At 46.0% G+C, this 19,389-nt stretch overlaps 1 protein-coding gene across 2 annotated transcripts in view; it reads left to right on the top strand.

Annotated features, from left to right (window-relative positions):
• Tead1 (TEA domain transcription factor 1) overlaps positions 1–19,389 on the top strand; it is a 231,700-nt gene that overhangs the window by 205,502 nt on the left and 6,809 nt on the right. For both annotated transcript variants that reach the window (XM_059268706.1, XM_059268697.1), the window contains 2 exons: positions 15,534–15,674; positions 18,328–18,480. In XM_059268706.1, coding sequence (XP_059124689.1) covers positions 15,534–15,674; positions 18,328–18,480 — 294 coding nt within the window. The remainder of the gene's footprint in view (positions 1–15,533; positions 15,675–18,327; positions 18,481–19,389) is intronic.

The raw sequence follows: 19,389 nt of genomic DNA, 5'->3' as shown, positions 1-19,389 counted from the left end.
TGGGCAGCCAGAGTAGCCTGCTTAGGCCAGTGCGAGCCTTTGTCTCAAAGAAGTAAGGTGATGGCTCCTGAGGGACCACACCTGAGGGTGTGCTCTGGCTTGTACACACCAGAAAAGAAAGAACTCCATTCCTGCTTTCCCAGGCCGGGGGCCACTTGAATTGTCCTCGGTGACTGGGCTTGCTGATGGGCCTTCACCACCTCTGAAAGATGCTCTATGTCCCTTTCCCTCTAGTGGTCAAGTGTGGGCCAGCGGCCTGCTGATAGGGCTGCCCGGGCGTAGGTGTGATGTGTGGGTACTGAGTGGGGAGCACAGGAGACGAGCCACTAGTTCCCAGTCTACGAGAAGAGGCTTCAAGTGTTTGGGTCCCTCGGTGTGTCATTCAGGGCCCTCGATGACCTGCTTCCAACGTGCTTTCCTCCTGGGTTTCGCAGGCCCCTTGGGCCTCCCTTCCCTTCTGTGTACTACACATCGTCACGCTCATCTAGATACCATTGTCTTGTCCTCTGCTGTCACCAAGCCAGCTACTTCCTCTCTCGGCACCTTCCTCACTAGAGCAGAGGAGCATTGATCCCCCCCCCCCCCCCCACGCACACACACACTCCTGTTTCATTTTGTGGTTAATCAGTCCCCATGCTGGGTCATAATTATTGGGACGTGTATTCAGCTCCCCTCTGGACTCTGACTGCCCCCAGGGGACCTTATTCACAGAGTGGCTTCCATTTATTGAGTGCCTGCTGCGCGCTAGGCGTGGGCTAAGTGCTTTACATGGATTTCATGCTCTAAGTGGAATTTGTCTCATATCCAACTAAGAAGGCAGTCCTGGGGATGACAAAGGACAAGCGGCTTCAGGCTGGGGACCTGGTGCTTGAAATCAGATCTGTCAATTTCAGTCCACCTCCCTGTGTCCAGGCGGCTTAACCCATGGGCCACAGGGTTTGTCATCCTAAGACTCTCTTTAATTGTGACACCAAGCATGTGTCCTAGAGGAAAAAGCCTAGCCAATGTGGGAACAAATGGGTGGATGAGAGGAAAATGTATGTTTTAAATTCCTTGGGGGATTTGCACATTAAATTTATCCAACTTTTCCATCCTTCCTTGGTGACTAGGTTACCCTGATTATGCCATCAGCGTTGAAACTTGGGTGGATGTAGCCAGCATTAACATTTAGGGCAGCCTAAGAAAGCTGCACAGGCCACTTTGCTAAGCTGGTGGCTGCTCAGGGATGGGTTAGAAGGTGACCACCTGCTGGGTCCCTCAGGATCCTGCACGCCTGTTTGCTTTCATTCAGCAAGTTCTCCTGTATCGCAGCCTGGTTTTGAACTTGTTATGTAGCCAAGGATGATCCTGAACTTCTGATCCTTCTGCCTTTCCCTCCAAGTGTTGGGATTGCAGGTATGCGTTACCACACCGGGGCTCCATGCATGCTAGGCTATGCCTACACCCTACCACCTGCGCTCTCCTGCCTGCCCTGCCCCAGTATCTTTTAATGGATTGATAAGATCACAACTGTACTTGTTAGAATTCTGAAGTGTGACGTGCCCTGATCTGTACCCTGCTGGTGGTGCTCACACTGGTGACGTAGCAGCAGTGTGCTCAAGGAGGTGGCACGGTAGGACCCAAAGTTAAGGCTCTGCTCCTGAGATGCACCAGCGTTTGGAAAGTAGGACAAGTCAAGGCAACAGGTCCTGTGTGCATCTGATTACACCTAGGACCTAGAGCACATGTTGGCAATGAACACACAGAGCCCATCTGGACATGGAAAAGTACAGACATTATTGCCAAAGATAAAATTCAAGTTTGTAAAGGGAAACTAGAATTTTGGGAAATTTGTCCCTATTTCAGTGTACTTGCCAGGTGCCCAGTACCTAAAGGGCTTTCTGCTCTTCACAGTAACTGAAAGAACTCTGCTGGGAGACTGACAGATTTAATGCTGGAGGAGGCAACCTTGGTTGGTGTGAATTTGGACTGCTCACACACCAGAGCTAACCCCCGAGAAACTCTGGCCGAGGAGCTAGCTCTGTAAAGGGTTTGGCAAACAAGCATGAGGACCCCAGTTTGATGTCCAATGCTCTATAAAAAGCCACGTGTGGTGACATGCACTGTAATCCCAGTGTCAGGGAGGTAGAGACAGATGGATTCCTGGGGCAGACCAACCAATTAGCCCAGTCTACTTAGGGAGTTCTCAGCCAGTGAGAAACCTTTGACCCCAAATATGAGGTGAGGCCGGCTGGATGGCTCAGTGGGTAGAAGTGCATGCTGCCAAGCTTGATGAGCATGGTGGAAGGGAGAGAGTCAACTCTCACAAGTTGTGTCCTGGCCTTCCCACGTGTGCTGTCCTCCCAGAATAAACAAACAAACAAACAAACAAACAAATGTAATTAAAATAAGAAGACAAGGTGGGTGACTCTTAATGGACAACACCAGAGGTTGTCCATTGGTCTTCTTGACACAGTACACACACATACACACATACACACACATACATACACACACACATAAACACACACACATAAACACACACACATACATACACACACACATAAACACACACACATACACACATACACACACATACATACACACACATAAACACACACAAACACACACACACAAAGAAAGTATGGCTTTTGTTGAAGAAAAGTTGGTGTAATCACCTGAGTAACCTATTACAAATGTCAAAAAGTGCTGTTCCCACTTACTATTTATTTATTTATTTGTTTGTTTGTTTGTTGAGGCAGATTCTCTGTAACTCAGGCTGGCCTCAAACTCAGAGATCAGACTGCCTCTGCCCCCAAGTGCTGGGATTAAAGATGTGCGCCAGCACCCTGGGTCTCCTTCTTACTACTATAAAAAATATAGGCATGCTTAGCTGGGCCTGGTGGTGACCTGGGGCAGATCTCTAAATTTGAGTTCAGTCTAGTCTACAGAGAGAGTTCCATGTCAGCCAGGGTTTCGCAGGGAAAACAAAACCTTTTTCGAAAAGCAAACAAAAAATCACACACACACACACACACACACACACACACACACACACACACACACATTTATATGTATGCTCTGCATGCATGCTTAAATTTTAAAAGGTGTATATTAGCATATAGTTTATTTTTGGAGGCTACTATAAGGTAAGGTAAAAACTGTCTATAGTACAGAAAATAGATATGAACTATGAAAAACAAAAGCTGAGTTTTAAGCCTAAGAACGGTCCTTGAGTCAAGTTTGATAGTCCTATTGTCAAAGACAGGAAATGGGGTTTATACAAGTTAATAGGAAAAGATAAGATAATTAGAAGAGACCACTTTCACTACTTTCAAATTAAACAGCAGTGAATTTTAATGATGATAAGATTTCTTATAATTAACATTTTATTTGAATGTAAATTTATGTAGAAGGTGCTTGGACAGATTTTATCTATCTGTCTGTCTGTCTATCTATCTATCTATGGCTTTGCTTCCAAAATTGCTCCTTTTACCCAGTGGATGAGTTGCTTTCCCTGAGGGGACCCTTGGGTCATGACTCTCCTGATAATGTCTCCTGATAAGGAGGCCTAGAAAGCAGATGTGTGGCTGGTGGTGTACACACTTAGAATGTTACTCTATGAGCCCAGATACTTATCTGTTCTATTCAGATGTACAGGATTAAAACTGAGCACTTCCGTGAATATGATAGAAAACGTGACTCCTTCAGTACCACTGCTGGGAGTCCTTAACCTTTACGAGGAAATTCACTCGAACTGTTAGAACAGAGGAGGAAAGGCACTTTCAATCAGGCTGCGGTTTGGAGTCTCACTGGCTTCTGTAATGACTTGGTGAAGATGGGTTGCGCTCTTAGCATCTCTATCCTTGGGTATCAGCAGGTGCGTGCCGTTCACGATGCTTCAGAAGGTTTAACGCTCCCTTTGAAACAGCCTTTATATTAGCGATTCATTTAGCAGATTCTTTTCTTAGTGTGAATTCAGTAAATTACAACAGAGACCCCTGTGCCTAGCCACTCTCCCTTTTGCCTTTTTCTCAAATCAGGAGGACTCTTAATTTGCTCATTTGATTGCTGTTGAAATTCCATTTTCAGAGTGTCTGACCTGGGTTCAGTAAGGCAAGACAACCCGAGGTGTTTCCTATGGAAAAATAACTGTGCTGCCATTTCACAGACCTACAACCAAAGCAAATGACAGAACCCAGAACGCCAGTGTGGGCACCTCAGGCAATGGAAGCTTAAGCTCTCATTGCCCAAGTGGACTGAGCTGGGCAGAATTAAGCCAAGTAATGATTCCAGAGGAAGTGAACCAAAATAAGGAATGTAGATGAAGCTAGTATCTTTGAGGGGATCTCAGATTTCTGCTTTCAATCCTAATAGTGCTCAAGAGTGTCAAATAGTCATGTAAAGAAAGCTGTATGTTTTCACCTTACAGTCCCAATCTACTCATAACAGGGTTTGATGTGATGAAACCTTATTCTTCAACTTAATTGGAGCAATGAGAAAGTAATATGACATTGTAGCTGGGGGCTGGAGAGATGGCTCATCTTCTAAGAGAGCCTGCTGCTCTTACAGAGGACCAGGGTTCATATCACAGCCCTTATATCAGGTGGGCTCACAACCCTCTGTAGCTCTAGGGATCTGACACCCTCTTCTAGCCTCTGGGGACACTTGCACACACACACATGTACACACATACACACAAAATAAATTGAATCTGCATACATGTGCATATATACACATGAATCTTTTCCTTTTGTTTTTGGGAGGGAAACCTTACCTAGCTGGCTAGCCTGGAACTCATTATGTACACTAGGCTGCCCCTGAACTCAGAAATCCCCCTGACCTCTGCCTCCCAAGTGTTGGGATCAAAGGCCAACCCCAAAATACAGCAATTCTTTTAAAAACTTGTAGTTGTACAGATATTATCTTGTTGCCAGGAATAAAATTTTTCAATGTACATTTAATACTTGTTTTCTTTCCAAATCATAATTATAAGTGGTTATATCTTAGAAACTAAGAGATATATTACCCTATATTCTTAATAATGATTTTCTCTGTAATGTTCTTGGAGTTACATGCACTATAAATAACAGTATGTTAATGCTCACTTAATTTACATGTTTATCCTTTTTTTTTTTTTCCTTTGGTTTTGGTGTTTGAGACAGACTCTTTCCACAGGAGCTGGAACTACAGGTGATTGTGAGGCACCCAATGTGGGTACTGGGATCTGAACTCAGGTCCTCTGGAAAAGCAGTATACGCCTTGGTTGTCTTGGAACTCACTATGTAGATCAAGCTGGCCTTGAACTCAAAAAAGATCTACTTTCCTTTGTCTTCTAAGTGCTGGGATTAAAGGTGTGTGTGTACCACCATGCCTGAATAACCACTGTTTTAAGGAATTAAAACCATACAGATGTGAGAGAATTTTCTGAACCAGGAAAAGGGTGAGCAAGTTATCTGGCATGGGGGCAGCCTGTAGAATCCACCCAGAATCTCTTCATTTGGGAATTGCCTTGACCACACTGGGAGTATGCCTCTGCCAGTTGGCTGGCCAGTCCTCAATAGCTTTCTCTTCTGGGTCATTGGGCTTAGTGTTTGCTAGCAGAACCCAGGACAGGGTGCAGCCATTCCTGTGTGTGGCTGGTTAAACTTGATTGCTGTCCTGGAGCTGGCACTGAACAGCGGGGCATCAGGGTTGGGGTAGGTACCGACACACAGGGGCATTGCCCTTCCCACACTGGTTTTGGTGGTTGTTCGTAGTTCCAAGGCATTGTGTTAGCTAAGCAGACACTACCACTGAGCTACACCCCCAGCCTGGGGACTAGATGCTTAAAACTGATGAGCTAAGACCCTTAGCCACAGAGGAACTCTCTAATTTGTTGGGTGTCGACAGAGATCCAGTGTTAACTCTCTCCCTCACATTTCAAAGTAGGCTGGAGAGAGGGCTTGGAGGTTAAGAGTTAAGCCTATACTGCTTTTCCAGAGGACCTGAGTTCAGATCCCAGTACCCACATTGGGTGGCTCACAACAACCTGTAGCTCCAGCTCCTGTAGGTCAAACACCCCTGGCTCCCCAGGACACCTGGGCTCATGTACACAGACACACAAACACATAATCAAAAAGTAATAAAAATTAAAATCTTAGGAAAGTAACCCAAGTTAGTTACAAGTGGTTCAAGCAGATAAAGGAATACGGTTCAAAATGTGAGACAGCCTCTTGGGCCAGTTTCCTGTCAGCCAAGTCTGTGAGCGTTGTACATGGCTACAGTGTTTTTACTACAGAAAAGATTACTCACATGTATCCTCAGTCCACAGCTCCACCCCTTGCCCTCACCCTACCCCAGGGCTTTATAACATTTTCTTTTCTTTTCTTGAGACAGGGTTTCTCTGTGTAGCTTTGGAGCAGCTTTGGAGCCTGTCCTGGAACTCACTCTATAGACCAGGCTGGCCTTGAACTCACAGAGATCTGCCTGCCTCTGCCTCCTGAGTGTTGGGATTAAGGTGTGCACCACCACCACCACCACCCGGCTAACATTTTCTTACATCAGTCAGAATTTGAGGATAATGTAGATGTAACCAACCGTCTTATTAAATAAGAAACATAGAGCCGATTCAGAGAAGAAAGCCAAGAGGTCAGAACTAAGAGCCTTACCCTTCTTGCTTCAGCTATCTTGCTTCAGCCAAGAGAGCTCTCCGAAAAAGAGACCTATTTCCTGTGTGTACGTCTTTAAATATTCTAGATGTTCTGCCTTCTCATTGGTTGTAAACTAAACATGTGACTGCCTTGTCATTGCCTGTATGTACCGCCCTCCAGGTCCTTAAAGGCGTGCACCACCACCGCCACGCATTTGCTATGGCTCTATAACTCTGACCCCCAGGCAACTTTATTTATTAACATACAATTAAAATCACATTTCAGCCGGGCGGTGGTGGCGCACGCCTTTAATCCCAGCACTCGGGAGGCAGAGCCAGGCGGATCTCTGTGAGTTCGAGGCCAGCCTGGGCTACCAAGTGAGTTTCAGGAAAGGCGCAAAGCTACACAGAGAAACCCTGTCTCGAAAAACCAAAAAAAAAAAAAAAAAAAAAAAAAAATCACATTTCAATACAAATAAAATATCACCACAGGATAAGTCTTTATTAATTTTTGTTCTTTTTAGTAAAGAACGAGTTTAGCATGAGTAGAATTACTGGGTGAGTAACTAACCAGTGCAGGCTTCCCACTTAAATTTAAATTCTAGTGCAAGTGTCTCTGAGAGTGTTGGACCATTCCAGTACCCAAATTCTATGTGATGTTTATCTGCCGTGCAGATATTACTGGGTGGCCTATAGCTTCTTTACCTATAATTGTTATTTCACTGTGCGTAATTGGTTGCCTGGTGGTTGTTGTTTATTTAAGAAAGACATTTCATGTATGGAACCTCCAATCCAGGAAACAGTCCCATTTCCCGGGAAAGCAGCAGCATTCACACACCCGAAGAAGTGGGATCAGGCTGCCTCCACTGGGCACCCTGGACCCATTGTGTGACTCAGTTGGAAGGAAGGCACTGGCCTGTGTAGAGACTTCATGGGGCTGAGCCCCCGACTCTGCCTCAGTCTGTAGTCTACAGAGGTCTTTACCTGGAGTGGGGTGATATTAATTGCATTTTTGTAAATGAATGCTGGTATTGGTGGGAAATTTGCAATGCAAACACAAGGCCTTTTCAAACTAGGCTTGTTGTAATTAGAGCAAGCTTTTAAGATTCTTTGAAGTACTAAATGTTGATGAAATTCAAATAGGGGTGTGCAATCTGCACAATAAAGGGGCCCTGGTGGTGTTTTTAAAAATCGTCTATTTTGTGGATGTAAATATATGCCATAATTAGTGGGAAGTAACTTGAAGAGCCGGGCTGGCTGAGTTTATTCCCGTTATTCTTATTTAAAACAGCTGTGGCCAGAGAGCTGCCTCTGTTTCAGTTGTGTTGGGCAGGGGCACAATGGCTCCAGTGAATGGATGCACTCAGGGGCCCACTTCCCTGCCTGCAGCTCCTTCCTTGTCCCCATAGGCAGCCTGTCTAACTGGAGAGGTGTCCAGCATCACCCCAGCCTCTCCTGCCCAGACCCTGAAGCATGTGGGGCTGGCTTCAGGGGTCTGGGCCAGAGTACAGATGCATGCAAATGAAGCAGGCTGAGAGGACTCGGAGGCTGCCAGCTTTCTCCAGACCCACCTTTCACCCACCCAGATAGGCTCAGTCTCTTAGGGCCCTGTTGCCCTGTGCAGAGCAATTGTCCTTTGGCGCCTGTGGGAGCAGCTGGGAAGCCCACAAGGCGTGCCCTGCCTGGCCTAGCCTCACCATGTGGCAGGCCTGGACAGCCGCCCACAGCAGGGCCCAGCTCCTGGTGCCGTCTGCCAAGCAGCCAGATGCTGCCATTGGGGAAAAATTGCTTCACAATTTGAGATCTTGGTCCTTTGATCATGGCTCAGAGAGGATGCAGAGGAGCGATTCAAAGTGGTGGTTTGAAAACAGCCCATCCATCAGTGCCTATTACACTGGCTCTTTCGGGGACGGTCCTAGATGGTTGTCACTTTTGCAAGCTCATAATTCCTCCCCAGCCCTTCTGCACATTAAAGAATGATGGGAGATAAGTAGAAAGGGGGTGTCTACGGCCTGCCCCTGTCCCCTTATGTCCCTACCTTAGGGGTTCTCTCCTGCCATGGTCCAGCAAGCTTCTCTTCCTCAAGCTGTGGCATAGCCAAGTGTCCTTACGATGTGGACTGCCACTTCCCAGCCAGCATTGGCAGCATGGGCCTTTACCTCCTGCTCCCTTACCCCTGTGGCCACAGGTTTTGCAGGGACAGTTGCTCTGCTCTTGGCCTAGCCCTCCTTCCTGCCACTCTTTAGGATCTGGATCCCACATATCTGGACCAGACTTGATGTTTTCAAAGATGAAGTCTAGTCCAGGTGCATTTTTTAATGTTTACCCAAAGTGGGCACCAAAAATAAATAAAGGCCATGAAAACAGTGAGCCATAACCTTGAATAAATAGGCTATTGAGCAAAAGGACAGTGAGTAGAAACCATGCCTTAAAGGGTTTCATGTAGCAGAGGCTGGCCTTGAACTCCTGATCCACGTGCCTCTCCGTCTCATGTATGTAGATTACAGGCATGTGCCAGCACTCCTGGTTTCAGCCCTCTTCAGCATGAAGCCAAGTCCCCATGCATGCTGGTGGAGCTCCCTCCCACCTGAGTCACACCCCTAGCCCCAGGAGCAGTTCCTGGGGCTATAGTTTGGTTGTTCTTCCTTTGACTTTCCAGAACTTGCCTGCAGATAGATATTGGGGTCTTTAATCCACTCAAAGCACGTTCGTCACTGTAGTACATGTACTGCTTTTTCAAATATAGTTGGACTTTATTTTGTATTTTGTGGGGACCTCCAGCCCCCAAATAATGACAGGGAGACTTCATATTAATTATTAAAGCTTGGCCTTTAGTTTAGACTTGTTCCCAACTATTTCTTTTTTCTGTGTAGCTTTGGCGCCTTTCCTGGAACTCACTCTGTAGCCCAGGTTGGCCTCGAACTCACAGAGATCTGCCTGCCTCTGCCTCCCGTGTACTGGGATTAAAGGCATGTGCCACTATTGCCTGGCCCCAACTAGCTCTTATAACTTAAATGAACCTGGTTTTATTAACCTGTGATCTGCCATGTGGCTTTTTTTGCCTCTCCATCATTCTCTGGGTCCAACTTGGTCTGAGTCTAGCTGTCGTCTCTGCCTCTTCTTCCCAGAGTCCTCTCTCCCCAGAAGTCCTGCCTGTTCTCTCCTGCCTAGCTATTGGCCATTTAGCTCTTAATTAAACCAATCAGAAGGTACCTTAGGCAGAGACACATCTTTACAGTGTAAACAAATATTTCACAGCAAGTAACTTCTTTTTTGTTGGTTTCCAGAGGGCATTCCAGAATATCTCTACTTGTGCCTTTGTGGAGAATTGGTGGGTTTATACCTGTCTGAGCAATTACACCCAGTGTGTCAGATATGACACGATACTCACAAATCAGTCAAGCATTCCACTTTGTTTATCTGGGAAAAGCCAGCTTGCTGTTCACACCCGTGTGGATTGAAGCTAAGCCTGGTATCTTGATGGCCATCATCATGTTTATTGATTGTCTTAGTAAGGTCTTTGTAGATGGGACTTCAGGCTCTGTCCTGATGCACAGTTCAGTTGTGGAGTTGACAGGAGTGAGGGCTGGTGACGCTTGCTAACTGTCGCTACTACAGCACCTTGGCGGCTCACAGGGCATTGGTGTGTGCCCATTCCTCACTGCATTACAGCAGCTGTTCATGTCCTCTCCTCTAGTTAAAGATGAGAAATGGGAGGCCCTGCTGCCCATGCCATTGTTGAGATGACAGAGAAGAGGCATGACTGGTGAGGCAGCATCCAGAATAGCTGGACCCGGACAGGCAGAAATCTTAACAGCAGGGGGCGGCTTCATGAAAATGGATTGGTAATTTGAGTCCTAGGATGGAGCCCACCGGAGAGACTGGGAGAGTGTCAGACTTGTATTCTAACACCTGGAGGTGTGGGTGGATGCTACCAGAAGCAGTGATGCCAGGGAAGTCAGGGTGCCCTCTCGGAGTTCTCAGTCATTAACAAGAGGATTTAAGAACAGACTCAAATGGAGCGGAAGGGCAGTTCTTTCTAGAGTTGAAAAGAAAATCCCCAGAGCAGACCAACTGCAAATCTCAGCACTGCTTGGAAGGAGAAGAGCAGGGGATGGGAGGCATGCCATTTGAGTTAACTGCTGTGGAGGTCAGCCTGCCACATGGTGGAGAGGCAACCATATGGCTGGGAGGTGGGGGAGCCTCAGACAAAGCATAAGGAAGTCCAGGGTGCATGAGGAAGCATGCTTAGAACACAGGGAGAAAGAGGAAGAGGAAAGATGAGGCTTTTCTGAGTAATTCAGGAAAAGTGGACAGGTTCATGGAGCCCTATAGTTGTGGTCCCAGTACACTGCGGCCCTGGGGCAGGAATTCTGGGAGAAAAGTATATTATCTCATTAAAGCCAAATTATTAATCCTTTAGTGTGGCTTGAGGTGAACCTGCCTTCCTAAGAGTGGGACCATCTTCCTGAAGGGCAATTAGTTCATTAGCCAGGTCCTGGACCTTGCCCACCTGGACTCTTAGGACTCCACCCAGGCCAGAGATTCATCTCTGGAAGAGATGCTTTTCTCTTAATGGACCTTTACTGCTGGCTTATCAGCGCCTGTGCTAGGCAGAGTTATGATGCCCCAGGGAGTGCCATGTCTGTATCTATGGGGTCTGTGACTATGCCACACTACCCAGCAAGGCACAGGGAAGAGGTCAATGGGGCTGAGGTTCAGGTGGGAGGGTAGCCCAGTGTAATCATGGGAGAAGAGTGATGGAGAAGACACACCCGGAGAGATAGGAAGGAATGGAAGGAAGCAGGAGCGACCCATGAGAGATTCAGGTATCTCTAGATGCTGGAGCCGGCTAAGAAACAGATTTCCCCCAGTCTCCAATGAGAGAAGACAGCCTTGCTAATCCATAACTTGGTTTTAGCCTGGTGAGACCCAGTAGGATTTCTGGCCACCTGACGTGCAAGATCACTTCATGTTTTAAGCCTCTAAATCTGAGGCAGTTTGTTGCAGCAGTAGTAGGAAGCACATTGGACAGAAATGGAGCTATGTGACCATTGACTGCTTCCTGCAACGCTACTGAAGAAATTCGTGGAAACACTTAGACATGGGATAGCGCAGGCCAGGGGGCTGCGAGAGGGGGTTCTGCATGGAGGAGAAAGAGTTGAACTCTGCAGTCCCTTCATCCTTAGGGCAACTGAGTGGGTCTCTTAGAAGGGCTGCCTCCTTGGGCTGCCCATCCCTCCCCTTTTCAGAACCCACTCCAGAGTCAGCCTCTTCCAGCTAGCTCTGGGTACAGGATGTCTTTCAGATCTGGTATGCAGCGAGAGTGTGGGTTTTCCTTCACTGTTTCTTGAATTTTCTATGTATATGCTCGCAGAAAACACCCTGTGGTTATATTAAAAACTGGCAGGAATAGTTTGAACCCCCACGAGCAGCATAATTTTTCTCCCTTATTTTTTTGTTGTCAGAATTCTGTGAGTTAGGTGTCTGTTTTTCAAAGATTTGTTTATTTGATGTATATGGATGTTTTGTCTGCCTGTACGTCTGTCTGTACACCAGAAGAGGTCATCTGATCCCATGCGACTACAGTTATAGATGGTTGTGAGCCACCATGTGGGTGCTGGAAATTGCACTCAGGACTTCTGAAAGGGCAGTCAGTGTTCTTAACCACTGAGCCATCACTCCAGCCCAAGTGAGATGTTTTTACACCTGAGTCAATGGTTGTGGGCAAGGCAGCAGGGTGGGTAGTGGGTTTCTGTGAGCCACAGACTAATTACAGCTGTCTCCTTTGTTGCTGTGACATGTGCATTCTTTCTTACGTTTCCCTTGCTCTTGAGTTCGTTGAGTTTCTTTCAATGATTTATTTTTCTATTTTATGTGCATTGGTGTTTTGCCTGCATGTGTGTCTGTGTGAGGGTGTCAGGTCCCCTGGAACTAGAACTGCTGAGAGGTGTGAGCTGCCATGTGGGTGTTGGGACTTGAACCCAGGTCCTCTGAGAGACCAGCCAGTACCCTTAACCACTAAGCCATCTCTCCAGTCCCCCTAAGTTTCTTTCAAGAATAGTTCTAATGCCATCAGCTGATGGGTAATTCTCTTTCACATCAGTGCCTTCTCCTAGACTATCTCTAAAGAACATCTGTGATATAGTTCATGACTGCATGATTATTTTTCACGTGTAGGGATAGCTTTTGTAAAGCAGTTGTGATATTGCCAAATGAGTTATTTGCCATTCTCTGGGGAAATCTTTTAAAATCCAAACTCCGAAATTTGCATCTTCAATTTGAAGTTCTCTCAGAATTTTTGTTTTGTTTTTTTGGTTTTTCAAAACAAGAGTTTCTCTGTGTAGCCCTGGCTGTCCTGGAACTTGCTCTGTAGACAAGGCTACCCTCAAACTCACAGAGATCCACCTGCCTCTACCTCTTGAGTGCTGGGATTAAAGGTGTGCACCACCATTGCCTGACTTGTTCTCTCAGAGCGTAAGGGAAAGAAGAAACAAGGTAGGTGCAGAACCATCTACTTAAGTAACAAGGGTGAGTAAGCAGTGAGGAATCATGTGGCTGAATGTCATAGATAAAATGCCGGAAGAGCAAGCAAAGCACTGGGGTGAGCATCTTGTGAGGCTGCTCTTAAGTTCGTTTGGTTTGAGACAGCATCACATACATCTCAGACTGGCCTCAAATGTACTATGTAGCTGAAGATGACCTTGAACATCTGATTCTTCTGTCTCTACCTTCTGAGTGCCCAAGTTTTGAGGTATATACTTGATGAGAGCATTCTACCAACTGAACTTCAGCCCCAGCACCTTGAAGTTTTCTTTTCTTATCTTTCTATCATCTGTCTGTCTGTCTCCGTCCGTCCATCCATCCATCCATCCATCCATCCATCCATCCATCCATCCATTTGTCTGGGTGTTTTGCTGCATCCAGTCATGTTGTGGAATCTGTCTGTGTACTGCATGAGTACCTGGTGCTGAAGGAGGTCAGAAGAGGGCATCAGATCCCTTGGAACTGGAATTACAGACAGTTGTAAACCACGATGTCAGTGGTGAGAATCAAACCCAGCTCCTCGGGAAAAGCAGCAAGAGCTTTTAACCTTTAAAGGCTGAGCCATCCCTCCAGACCTTTAAGAACTTTCTTTTTTGATATTGAGTCTCATGTAGCTCTGGCTGGCCTTGAATTGACCAAGTCTCATGTAGACCAAGCTGGTCTCAAATTTGCTGCAGTCCTCCTGCCTCAGCCCCCAGAATGAAATTGCTGGGCTGTGCCACCATACCTGACCAATAACTTAAGGATAAGTATAATGATAGATCATCTACTCCAAATGGAAGCTCGTCAGCAGTATCTGGATAGTCCTAAGACACAGCAATGACCCAGGGCAAAGTAGAAATGAACATGATCTGGTGCAGGCCTAAGCTAAGAGGGTTGCTTGTCTGTGGGGAATTGACAGACAATGGCAGGAACCATTCATTAAAAAAAATCTTTTTATTATTACCATGTGCGCATAATTCTAAAGTAATTTTACTGGTGAAATACTCCTCCAAATTGTGTGCCTAAATAATTAAGGAAATGATAAATTGGAGATTTCTTTTATATACATAGCACATGCATACTTTAAAATAGCACTCATAGCCTGAGTTATTAGCCTTTAGTAATACGCACAGATGCATTAGAGGTCCTTTGCTGCAGTTGTTTGTAACAGCTGTCTGAGCCTGCTGCAGCTGCAACTTCAGCTTGAGCAGCCAGTGCCCCACGGACAGCCTTATCCGTTGGTTTCCTTTAATGGATTTGTAAATGAGTGACAAGGAGGGGGAGAATGAAGAGGCAGACTCAGCCACTACCATTCTCTCTTTAGAGTTTGAAATTTTAAATAGAGCTGAAATAGAGTCAGCACTGGATAAAGAAAGAGAGCACCTACTTCACTTGTGGAATCTAGATTTGCGACCAGCATGGGTGGCAAACTTCCCTTCAGCTTGTAGGGTTGGAAATGTGAACATTGAATGCTGTCGTTATCAGCTTTGCTGATGTCAGTCCGTAACTGTCATTCTAACGGTGGTTGATAAGTTCAGAAGATGGGCTGGAGAGATGGCTCAGTGGTTAAGAGCACTGACTGCTCTTCCAGAGGTCCTTAGTTCAATTCCCAGCAACCATATGGTGGCTCACAACCACTTGTAATGAGATCTGGTGCCCTCTTCTGGACTGCAGGGATACATGCAGGCAGAATACTGTATACATAACAAATAAATAAAACTTAAAAAAAAAAACGATATGTTCAGAAGATCTATGTGTATTGATTGACAAGTTACTGTGCGTATTGTAAGTGACTTGAGTAGCTGTGATTCAGCATCTTTGTAGGGTGGTCATTAATAGGAAGCTTTCCTCTCTTGATTCGGTGTCATCTGGAGGGGCCTGGTTTTGTTTGTTTGTTTGTTTGGTTTGGTTTTTTAAGTCTCTCACAAGATTGGCGGAGTACACAGTCAGTTCATGCCCTGCTTTTCTATACATTTTAGAAACTTATAGAATTTTCATTACAAGGGTACAGTGCTGTTCCAGTACTAAATACAAGGAAGTCAGGCTGAATGCATGCTGGTAGCATGTCCTTACAAGGGACAAGTTCCCAGATGTGTACAGATGCAGGGCTCAGTTGGTGGAGTGCTTACCTAGCATGTATGAGACCCTGGCAGGGTTTAACACCTGGCACCTGGGAACTGGGTATGGTGGCACATTCCTGTAAGCACTTAGGAGGTGGAGACTGGCTATGTAGCAGGTTCCAGCCCCACCTGGGAAGGAAGTGGCTTCCCACCAAGGTGGTGTCTGTAGAGAGGTCTCTTTTCCCCCGCTGCATAGCTGCTCGATGGTTTACTCTGTCCTTTGTCACCGTGATCCTAGGAGGAGAGAATTAACCTGCCTCACTTCCTTCCAACAGGCGGACTTAAACTGTAATATCCAAGATGATGCCGGGGCTTTTTACGGTGTGAGCAGTCAGTACGAGAGTTCTGAAAACATGACGGTTACCTGTTCCACCAAAGTGTGCTCCTTTGGGAAACAAGTAGTAGAAAAAGTAGAGGTAAGTTGACCTCTAGATGAGAAAGTCCTCTGGGAGTCTGTTGCCTTCCTTTAAACATCTGGTTGGCAGCGGGGTGGAGGGCGGTGTTTTTTCTGGATGTCTTTCTCTTCCACTCACACCTTTTCCCTGATAGATCTGTAAAGGTAAAAAGGATTGGGTGGCTCCTGAAAGCAAACAGGATGCTCTGTGCTAGCCTTCTCTGTGAGGGAAGTCCTGCTCAGCTGGCCTGTACTGGTCTTCGGAGTGAGAGGCCCCCTGGGGGTTCTAGAAGGGCCTCTGGGTCAGGATGCTTCCCTGCTTCTAGCTGCAGGCATTGTGGGCAGTGACCAAGGTGGGTGCAGCTGCGTGGTGCCTCAACCCTAAAACCTGACACTTTGAGTTGGATATTGTTGCTTTTGCTACTTTTACTTTTTTTAAATTTTCATTGTTCTTAGTTTAAATTTCAGTGGGAAATGTTTACCCATGCCTGTAATCCCAGCACTCGGGAAGCTGAGGCATGAGACTCCCAAGTTCCAGGCCAGCCTGGGGTACTCACCAGAGTCCCTGTCTCAAAATGAACACAAAAACTCAAGCATTTCATCCAGGCATTAGGAAATATCTACATTCAACTTGCATATTTCATGCCTCCCCTTCTTTTATAGACAGGTTTGTCTTATCAGAGTCTTCTGCCTTACCCCACCACCGGAAGAGTCAGGCAGCCGTTCTGGACTCTCAGGGCCAGGACCTAACCTGCCTGTGGCGAGGCTCCAGCCTGGCTGGAGAGGGGAGGTTTTAAGGATTTGGGCAGAGCCCTAAGGGTGTGGGCTGCCCCAGAGCCTCCTGAGCACAGCTTGAGCTGTGTGAGGCAGACGGTAAACAGGCAGGAAAGGATACGGTTGGTCGAGTTGATGGTGAATTTAATAGAGGTCATGAGCTTTCTTGAAATGGCTTCAGTGGGACTCCAGTAAGAGGTTTTAAATGGAATTTAGTAACTGTGTATTAAAGCTTAAAGAGGAGCGGAAGCCAGAGGTCACACTCTATGTTTGCCAGCAGCAGTGACCAGAAGGTATGTTTTCAAGGGACAAATGGGGGTAATTGGACATGGAAGAGTGGACTTGAGAGACAGGAAATATCAGTTGGGAGCCCTGAGCACTAGAGATAATTAAAAACTGGAGTGGGAGAGGAACTGAATGCTCTAACAGAGAAGCAGGGACACGAAATTAGGATTAGATTTGGGGGGTGAGTATCACCCAGCAAGATGCTCAGCAGGTAAGGCGCTTGCCGCCAAGCCTAAGGACCTGAGTTCAATTCCTGGCACCCATATGGCAGAAGGAGAGAACTAACTCCTGTAGGTTGTCCTTTGACCTCCATGTGCATGCCAAATACATACATACATACATACATCATACAGACAAAATAAATGTGAAAATAGTTATACTTGTTAATATTAATCTTTTTTCCAACTGAAACTGTCTCTGTAACATTCCCGAATATCCTAGGAGCTTCTGGGTCCTCTTCCACCCCCTGTGTCTCTGTCCTACTCAGTACCCTGTGGCCTAGTGACCTTGTAACTAGGTCCTAGGGTCAGGTGAGACAAGTCCATCTTACTGCTCTTTTTCTGGCTTTGCTAAACTAGGAACCATCCTTCCTATTTCCAAATAATGTGCACTTTATTTAGTGTAAAGAAAGAAAGTTTGGGCACTATAATTACATTTAAAATGATATGTTATTAATACTAAATCTATTTGCATTTCTGTCTCATTGTAGGTATTCTAATAAGATTTTATGATTTTTATCATACTGGTTTGTTTCTTGTTAAATTCTGAATATTTTATGATTTGTGTCAGTTTCATGTTTCTAGATTCTGGTTTCTAGACCAGACAGGCTTTGGGTTTTGGAGCCTGATTTAAAGATCTGTATCAAGGATCTGTCTTCAGAGCTATGCTTAGTGGTACAGGTTCAAGGCCAGCCTGATCTACATGTCTAGTTCCAGGCCAGCCCTGGCTACATACCTGTCTCAAAAGAAGACCTGTTGCTGGGCGGTGGTGGCACACACCTTTAATCCCAGCACTTGGGAGGCAGAGGCAGGTGGATCTCTGTGAGTTCAAGGCCAGCCTGGTCTACAGAATGAGTTCCAGGACAGCCAGGGCTACACAGAGAAACCCTGTCTTGGTGGGAGGATCTGTTTTCAGAGTATCCATTGCACCAGATTGTCCTGTTCAACCCCAGTGGTTCCTCCCTTAGGGTCTTGAATTCTCTGTGGATTCAGGCCTAGTGGCCACTTCTTGCAGTCTCCTTGTACCATTTTTGGTTCGGTGTTAACAGTTGTGTTTTGGGGGTTCAGAATCATGTCCTCTAAGTTTGTGTTACTTTGCCTCTTCCCTAGAGTTGTGTGAAGTACAATGTGTGTGTTGCCACTCACATACTTTTTGCTGAAAAAAGAATCTATCAAATCCTTTAAAGGTTACCCTTTGCCTCATTTTTTTAAACTTCCAGAAAAATAATAGATTCTGTGTATAGCGGTAAAGGTAGGGTTTGTTTTTAATTAGGTAATCTACACAAAGAACAAAGCATGTTAACAGATGATTCATGTTGAAAAGTGCATGTTTTCAGAGGCAGCCATCCTCTGTGTTCTGAAATATAAAAAATTACTCAAACCTCTTTTCCCTTGCAGACGGAGTATGCAAGGTTTGAGAATGGCCGATTTGTGTACCGAATAAACCGCTCACCAATGTGTGAATATATGATCAACTTTATCCATAAGCTCAAACACCTACCAGAGAAATATATGATGAACAGTGTTCTGGAAAACTTCACCATTTTATTGGTAATGTTTGTCTCTCTCCTGGTTTGGCATTGGCAGAGTCTGTCCTGAGGCGTGTTGAGGACAATGAGGAAGGTGGGTGGGGAGGTAGCAGGGTTTTCAGAAAGGGAACTTGGATATCTGGTGGTCAGGCAGCAACTGAATTACATGACCCAACCAACAAAACATGGGCTGTAGTGGGGCTTGGATTGAAAGACGGGTCCAGGTGCGACCTGAATTCAGAACCAAGACAACAGGAAATGGTGGCCCGGGTCCTTCTGCACCATGGCTGCCGAGCTGAGAGAAGTCCCAAAGACTGTCTCAAAGCTCCAGTGCCTTGATTTTGGATCAGTTCCAGAATCCGAGACTCTTGTCCTCCAAACAGGTTCATAAAGCATTTTGTTAATAGGTTTTATAAGGCTTTTTTAAAAATAAAATAATTCTTGATTAAACTGGAAGACCAGAATGCCAAAACAAAACTCAGTGAGAACAGGTTTCCTGGGGGGCTGACAAGGCCATCTGTGGTCAGACAGTACTCTGAATGCCTGCCACATGGTTCTGTTACCAGAATGGCGAGCCTGCAGGTTTACCTGGAGAATCCCTTACCTGACGTGTTGGTTCCACTGGGACGTGAGTCTCAGTCAGATTGATCCTGTTTTGTTTGCTTTGAAAGGCTCTTTCCATTTGTTCCTTCCTATTTAAAAACAAACTGATTTAGACTTTATGAGGTGGTGCATGCCCCCTGTAATCTCCATACTTGGGAGGCTGAGGCAGGGGGATCAGCAGGTTGAAGGCAGACTGGACTACATAATGAGACCCTGTTTTCAAACTAACCAGTGAGATGGCTCAGGTAAAGGTGCTTGCCATGCTGACCTAGCAACCTACGTAGTCATGGCATAGCCAGGATGAGGAGTCCATGCCATCAGGGGCTCG

This window comes from Peromyscus eremicus, chromosome 1 (assembly GCF_949786415.1).
Source record: "Peromyscus eremicus chromosome 1, PerEre_H2_v1, whole genome shotgun sequence".
Classification (NCBI taxonomy): domain Eukaryota; kingdom Metazoa; phylum Chordata; class Mammalia; order Rodentia; family Cricetidae; genus Peromyscus; species Peromyscus eremicus.
The sequence above is the reverse complement of the archived record's forward strand: the minus strand, read 5'-3'. Positions and strand labels throughout refer to the sequence as shown.